The sequence below is a fragment of the Heptranchias perlo genome, chromosome 15 (genome assembly GCF_035084215.1).
Source record: "Heptranchias perlo isolate sHepPer1 chromosome 15, sHepPer1.hap1, whole genome shotgun sequence".
Taxonomy (NCBI): Eukaryota; Metazoa; Chordata; class Chondrichthyes; order Hexanchiformes; family Hexanchidae; genus Heptranchias; species Heptranchias perlo.
In genome coordinates this window covers 31,500,131-31,508,360 of record NC_090339.1, presented here as the reverse complement: position 1 = coordinate 31,508,360, position 8,230 = coordinate 31,500,131, and the positions used below count along the sequence as shown (strand labels likewise).

The 8,230-nt window shown below is 39.3% G+C and overlaps 1 protein-coding gene across 2 annotated transcripts in view; it reads right to left on the bottom strand.

The window, feature by feature from the left end:
- Nucleotides 1-1,564: 1,564 nt before the first annotated feature.
- ocrl (OCRL inositol polyphosphate-5-phosphatase) overlaps nucleotides 1,565-8,230 on the bottom strand; it is a 98,706-nt gene continuing 92,040 nt past the window's right edge. For both annotated transcript variants that reach the window (XM_067997010.1, XM_067997011.1), the window contains one exon: nucleotides 1,565-5,947. In XM_067997010.1, the coding sequence (XP_067853111.1) occupies nucleotides 5,823-5,947 (125 nt within the window). In that variant the 3' untranslated portion in view covers nucleotides 1,565-5,822. The remainder of the gene's footprint in view (nucleotides 5,948-8,230) is intronic.

Below are 8,230 nucleotides of genomic sequence, written 5' to 3'. Positions count from 1 at the left end.
TTTTTAGCCCATCCAGTACCTCAACTACCTCCTATTATACTATGACTTTGGCAGCATCTTCTTCCTTGGTAAAGACACATGCAGAGCCCTCGTTTATGTAGATCTCCTTTTTGGTCCCTAATCAGCCCAACCCCTCCTCTTACTACCCGTTTACTATTTATATACTTAAAAGGAAATCCAAAAGTTGTCTTTATGTTAGTTGCCAGTCTATTCTCATACTCTCTCTTTGTCCCTCATTTCCTTTTCCTCATCTCGTCTGTACTTTCTATATTCAGCCTGGTTGTCACTTGTATTATCAACCTGACATGTCATATGCCCCCTTTTTCTGCTTCATCTTACTCTATCGCTTTCATCATTCAGGGAGCTCTACTTTAGATGCCCTACCTTTCCCCCTCGTGGGAATGTACCTAGACTGTACCTGAACCATCTCCTCTTTAAAAGCTGACCATTGTTCAATTACGGATTTGCCTGCCAATCTTTGGTTCCAATTTACCTGGGTCTGATCCGTTCTCAACCCACTGAAATTGGCCCTCCTCCAATTAAAAAAAAAAATCGGGGTGGGGGGGGGGGGGGTGGGTGGGGTTGGCGAGCTGGGAGGACATGGACGACATTGGGGGGGGGGTTCAGCCAGCATTGAGGATCTGGGGGGTGGGAGGGAGGAGAGGGGTCAGCTGATTGCCGGGGTCCTGTCAGCCAGGTGAGTTTGTTGGGCCTGGATGAAGCACTCCTGCTCCTCCCGGCCCATGAGCAGTGCAATAAAGGCACTCACCTCATAGATCCGGCCCTTCCCGCCTGCTTTCACCTGACGTGAATAGGAAGCGATGGGAAACCCGAACAGGCAAGGTTAAATTCATTTAAATTTTCCAATACACAAAATATTAAGTACCTCAAATATTTCAATGAGGTAAATTGCCCCTTTAAGTATCGGCCCGCCGGCTTTAAGTAGGGGCGGGACTTCCAGGTGTCTGCTGTCCACACGCAGACAAACCTGCCTGGGTTAAACACAGAAGTGGGCGAGTTGGTGCCGGGATGCGGTCCCGCTCCGAAAAGTTATTATTTTAACCTCCTACCCACCCACAACCCACCTGTTCTTGAGGGTTAAAATTACCCCCAAGGTGTTTAGTGAAAATATTAGCCTGAAAGCTGAATTTTATTATTTGTGTATGATTTTGGATGGCTTGATAGAAGTGTGAGAAAACTTTTAATATCAACTCTTTCCCTCCCTCCCTCCACAATTAAATGGAAAGGTTTTTTGCTATTTAGATGGATGGTGTAACTGTGATTTTATTTGTAGATTTAGCTGAGGTTCTATGGGAGGGTGTTTGCATAGCCTCAGGTGAACCAAAGTGACCTCCACCTCATTCCCGATCCCAGCAACCTGATTGATAAATCTACTCTTCACCCCTAGAGTGAACTTACTGAAAGATCATTTGGTACTATGAAACCATACAGCTATACAATGCTGTAGGGAAACTACCACCTCATGCATAAGTGACTAAAACCTGGTTCAGTAAGACACAGTGGAACTGCATATAACATATTTCAGTAAACTTCTTAAAGCAAATTTGAAACAGTAGAATTTATTAAATATCATGCAGTTCACTAATGACCAGGACTTATTACACTTACAATAAAAGACAGACTGAACAGAGCCCTACATAACAATTTCTAAAAGTACTGAAGCCTGCCTGCACAGTGATGTTCAGCATTAGAGCTATAAAGTTCAGTGCCAAGAAGTATGCAGATTTGGTCCTTCACTCTGCTCAGTTCTAAGCTGGGCAGAGGCTGCAATGTGTCTCTACAATGGGGAAGGGAAAATGGAAAAAGATGATCTGGCGGGGTGGTACAATACATCTTAGTGCCAAAGAGGATATTTGGCATTGGTCTGCGATCTGGCCACCCAGCTTGCTCTTTCAATGGCACAGGCACGGTTTTAGATGAACTGAAAGAAGATGCAGGTTAACTTAGTGAGAAAAAAACATAACAAAAGCAGCCTGCTCCAGCAATCAGATGTTAAGTGTCAAGCTGACCAAATGTGACTCCAAAGCATAGCCGGTGTGACCATTTTAGTCTCAACTAATTGCTGTGCTGTGGGTTGAGGGAAACCCTCTGCATTCACCATGCCAGATACTATGAACAATACGTAGTACAAATCTTAAAAACAAAATAAAATTTTGACTGTTGCTGTTAGACCTTCGGACAATTAATTAAAATGTCAAGTTCAAAACACACTGCCAACTTCCAATCACACAGAAAATTCAGCTTTTGTCCTGAGCAGACAGGCAGCAATTGCTTTTCGATAGCCTAGGATGCCTTAAGAATGAGTCAATAGAGATCTCTTTAAAAGGAAGGCTGTTTTTTGAACTGAAAGCACAAAATTATCTAAATTTTTATAAAACATCAATTAAAAATTGAGCTTTAGTACCTCCTAGGGATTCATTTCTAGGATGTCCTAGTCTCTCTGGAGAGTAATTAATGCTGTCTGCTTTGATCAACAGCTGAGATTACCTTATCATGTGAAAGAAGTTACCAAATTATTTAAACTTGACATTGTAACGTGCATTTAACAGATTGCAGGACTTGCTCGTTTCACTTTTAACTAAAATTTTTTTTTTAAAGCAGCGGCATATTTATAGCCTGTATAAATGAAAACAAATATATCTACACATACAGCTCAACAAATAAACAGTACTATGATACATGTAAGACAATGGAGTGATGACCCACTGGTACTGCAAGTACTCGGTACAGTATTAGGGAAAATATACAGTTAAAGTTCTGCATCAAAACACTACTTCCGGATGGGCCATTAATATGAATAAATTTAAACTTTCTAACATGTAGTATTAAAACATCTGATCTTAAATACACAGCAATAAAAAAAATTGGCACAGTTTCAATGATCCTGGCTGTATTGAATATCAGAATTGAACACAAGCCCCTTTTTTCTTGCTCAAAGTACAAAGAATGGGTCAGGACTGTGTTTGGCAATACAAGAAACACTTGGAGCAGCTGTAGTATCATAGAATACAGTAGCAGTTTAACAATCCAATTCTCCCCAAAAAAGACTTAACAGTATCTATTTTAGATGCACCAGAGTGTCACATAATTACTGCACATTACTTTTGACCCATTTAAGAAATGACATTGTTGGAATTGGCTGCACCTGATGGCCATTTGCTAAATGAACTGGTTATAAGTACACAAGACAGGCTGACCTGAACTATACTACTGCAGAAATCACACAAACACATCAATGGGATGAACACTATTCTAAACAGTGAATACTCTCAATAATTGCAGTGCAATACAGGAATATACCTCCTGAATCACAATTTCTGATATCTTAGGAGCTTGAAGATGATAATTAACAAAAGGAACTTATCCAATAACTTAAAAGGCCCAAATAACAGAAACCAGATTTGTGTATTTTTAAATAAATGACAAATGATGCTATTTGGATAGATATGAATTGATTTTAATTGGAAAATTTAACTGTAAGATAATGAAATAACCTAGAGACTGAAATATACATTGTAGTGTATTACAGCAATTGTGAATCATAGTTTGGTATCTATGATCTTGATTTCTCCCCTCTACACCAATGTCATTGAACACTTCCTGTACCTGGTCTTTTGATTTAGGCCTATCTTTAGTTATCAAGTCTGTTGAATTACAACCGACACTACAGTGATAAAAGCACAGTTAAGATAAATCCGTTACACAACAGATGACGACATTTCAATAGTTCAATACACTCAAGGACAGGAATTTAAAGGATTTTAATTTTGTTTCTGGTTGCAATGGATATCAATTGTCTCAATTTTCCATTACCAGTACTGGCTGGCAAAAACATCAGCCCAAAGTTTCACCCAACTACTGCTTCTGTTTTTCTTGGTATCAGTGCATTTGGAAATTGAGTTGCTTGATTATCTCTCATTTCAACTGGTGTGTAATCTGGTCTAATTAACTGACTTGTATCTTTCAACTGTTAAATTAAAGCCAAATAGTATTAAAAAATAAGGTAAATGTACAAAAGTACTACTCTATTCATCTCATTTAGGTAATTTATTTAGAGGAGAAACAAAATCAAATAACCAAAACCCAACTCGAAGGTTTGTAGTGTTTTTTTTCTCAGCTGAGTGGTTCCTTGCTGAATGTGAGATCCAATACAACACGTCTCTACAGACATTTACAAGCATCTCGTATGAAAGGGGAGGTGATTGTTGTTTTTGTAAAAATGATTTCTGAATCTTATCTGGACCATTATACATTATATTGAAAGTACTCTGTTCTACACACAAATTCTTCATTAAGGACACTGCCATAGTTTCTTTTAAATATATATACACACATATCTCCCCATGGCTGGGATCTGGCAACAATACATCAGCCTAAGCTGATCACATGGCTTTTAACTAGTGATCGAATGATACATGGATTCAACCTAAACTAACCCCACAGTTGAATAAAACATTAAGTAGCATAGTTTCCTCCTCTATTCCCCGTCATATAATTCATACAACATTCTTTCTCTGATTGAAGGACAGGATTTATCGATGGCACTGCAATGTTACTCTGATTGGCAAAAAGGAAGCGTGTTTCGGGAAGGTGAAGTGGAGCATTGCAGTCCACTCCACATGGAGCCCAGTGGTTGACAACTGGATTTGGAATCTAATATAGCATTGGCACTACTGCTCCTTTCCTTTGACATAACAGAGTGGGCTTATAATTCATCATATAGAAGTTAGAACACACAGCTGGGGTATTACCTTACAGACGAACAAAAGCTATTTGTAGAACACAAATCGAATCTTCAATAAATATGCAAAAGCAAATAAACCTTGTTGCATCACTTTTTTGAATAGAATTTTGCAACAAAGTTTGTATTTTTCATGTACAGCATCATTTTCATGAACTCTGGAGCTTGACTGCATATACGGAAGTCTAATTATGTTTAGGTACATCTAGGATTTTTACAATTTTATAAACATTTATGCATCAACCATAATCTTTCAGACAACCATTCATTTTGTGATTTATATTATTAAATTGGTATCTCTAAAAGTCAACTCATTCTTTTCCCCTTCCCCCAATGGAATCCATTGTTTCCATGTCATCGTCTTTACTTGGAATTCAAGCCAATAGCTTTCCAAAGTGGAACACTCTTTTATACCCCTCTGTCCAGCCGGGAAGTAGGGAAACTCAATTGTATCAGGTAAGCACAAGTCCGACCACGGTCATGAGACTTGAAGCATTACTACTCAGAGAATAAGTTACTGTTCATGCTCACTTACTATTGTTTTAACTTTTTTTATTCATTTGCTACAATTATGATTTAGTGTTACGTTTCAATGGTGAGGGGTTGAAAGAGGCATATCATGGGTTTTATATACTGTGATATATTGGTATATTCCCTGTTTAATCCGATGCAGCTTCCCTTGCTCAGTGTTGCCTTCCAGTCACCTTCAAATACAATAAAGATTCCCACTCTAACCTGCATTAACCTGGCAGCAAAAACAGACTTTAGTTGCAATGCTGGAAAAATTTCATACAATAATTGGTAATAAAAATTTAGATTGGTAAGAACTTGTGCAATTGCTGGAAACGTGTATGGTTTTGCTGGGTCACTATGTGACGAGCATTCTCAGCTACTTGGTGAGAATAGGTTAAGGAGCTGCCTTCATTCACCCAGATCAACACTGAACCGTACTGAAAAACCAGAGATCTGAGCATCTGTATCATTCGATCACCACTCTAACATAACATTTTCAGCTATGGTCACAGTGCAGTGAAGATGTTATCTGAAGAATGGCCAACATTTAGTCATCCTCTCCACCTAACAGGAAGCCAAAGATGAAATTCACAGCACGTTGTCGATCATTCTGGGTTTGCCTCCCAACTAAGTTTGGTGGTGGCCTCAAAAGGAGACTTGCAAAGAGGGTAGCTGTGGATGACAGGAAAAATACAATTATACAATATACCTGAAGTGAAATGCCAATTCCTTCAACCATATGTGTTTGCTTCACATACCTAAAAAACTTGGTCTTTAAACACATCCGTAATAACTACCTTATAGAAGTACAATTAATATTTAGGCTCGCACCTCAGAACATTTGCCTCTCTGTAGAAAAGTGATTCCATTTCATAAATATATTTGGGCAAATCAGACATAATTCAAACTTAATCTCAATTTCTCATTTGGCTTAGACTATCCACAACCCGAGAGACATGAATTAATTTGGAGCTCTGAGGATAAAACATGCAGGGGAAGTCAACCCATAAATTCTGTGTACCAGAACAAATGGCCGCTATTGTCCCTGGAATGCTCCCAACTTACACAATCAACTCCTACCCATGTAGCAGTTCCCTGTCCTCCAGTTAGTACCAATTGGCTGAAGAAACAGCAAGAGTCAAAACAGCAAAAAACACTGCCTGTATATGGTTTTCTTTCTTTGGCCCGAATTTTCTCCCCTCCTTGCCTGAAAGTAATGACTCTGTTGGAGTTTGGTTCCACTGCTACTAACAATGTTCTAAGTGGTCATTCTTCACGTGTGAACCTAGGTACTGAGTGTCTATGAGGAAGGAGGACGGAGATGGAGATATGCCCTAACACTCGTTCTCTGAACACAATATAAAAATTAACATTTGAAAAATATTAAGTGAAACCAAATGCCAAAGAATGAACAAACTTGCATTTACAAAGCACCTTTCACATCCTCAGAATATCCCAAGGTGCTTCACAGCCCACAAATTACTCAAAGTGCACACACTGTTGTTTTGTAGGCGAATGTGGCAACCAATTTGTGCACAGCTAGGTCACACCAACAACAATGACATGACTGACCAGTTTTGTTTCTTTGAAATTTTACTATTTGCACTAGATGGGAATTTTGGTTTAAGCTACAATATAATTTTGATATAAAGTCAGACTCAAGATTCTGAGGTTTAAATCCCAAAGGTACAGCATCTTTTTTTTCTTTTTTCACTTGACAGAGAAAAAAAGCTAGAGCCACTGAAACAATAAGGGGGCTGGGTCTCTTAATGAGTTCTCCCAAAAGTAATAATCCATAACAGTCTGGGACAATACATGAATTATTACCACATTCTGACACTTCTAGTAAGCAATTATGTTATGTTAGAAGGGGCTGCTTTTATATGCACTCAGTATGGACTTGTCTGGCTGGAACCCACTCTGATTGGCAACTCAACTGGTCAATCCTTAGACATGGAAAGCTGTGGGAGGATCAGAGGTCAAGCCTCGGCCTGCCTGCCCAGCGAGAAAAGGAGGACACTGTCTGGGACAATCTGTGAGATCTGGTAAGGAAGCCAGACTTAAAGAGAGAAAGTTCTCTCAAGCACAGAGCCGACTAGATTCAGAAAGAACACTGATCAGAAAAACTGTATTCAGCCCGCTAACAGAGATAGTATGGTGTGGGCTATTTTCTGTGTTACAAGGAATGTTGTGAAATAAGTTATAATTGACTGTAATCGTTATTCTGTTCATTCACATATCATATGAAAATAAATCAGCTTGTTGATTTATATTTAGTTTTGTCTCACTAAAGTGTTCATCAGACCACCTTTTGGAAAACTGGGGAAATGCATGTGGCAACACCCAGTTCACATAATGAGGGATTTTCATCGTTGCGATCCCAGGTCATGCTATTGTATCACTAGATATTGGGCAATAATGGTAAATACCTGATCGTAAGGAATGCAAGGCCCGCTAATGGGAGAGCTGCTGAACCAGAGAAAATATCTATATCCAGACCCAAAATCTGTAACACCAGTTAATCTGTTTTGGTGGTGTTGGTTGAACAACGAACGCTGGCCAGGACAGTGGGAGAATTCCCTGATCTTCTTTGAAAAAGTGCCATAGGATATTTTTTGCATCCACCTGAACAGGCAGATGAGATCTCTGTTTACTGTCTCATCTGACAATTCAGCACTCCCTCAGTATTGCACTGAAGTGTCGGCCTACATCATGTGGTCAATTCCTTGAGTGGGGCTTGAACCCTCGGCCTTCTGATTCAGAGGTAAGAGTGCTACCACAGTAGCAACTGGTTTACCTATAGCCCTAATATTGAGTGCAACAGCTCCTCCAGTCCAAGACATTGTTCTGGAGACCAAAGAGTTGATTTTAACTTCTGGAAAACGGGTGGTAACGGATTGGCCATCCATTATAGTCCCCGTCCGATTTTCTTTTCCGTAATGGAATAGAGAATTG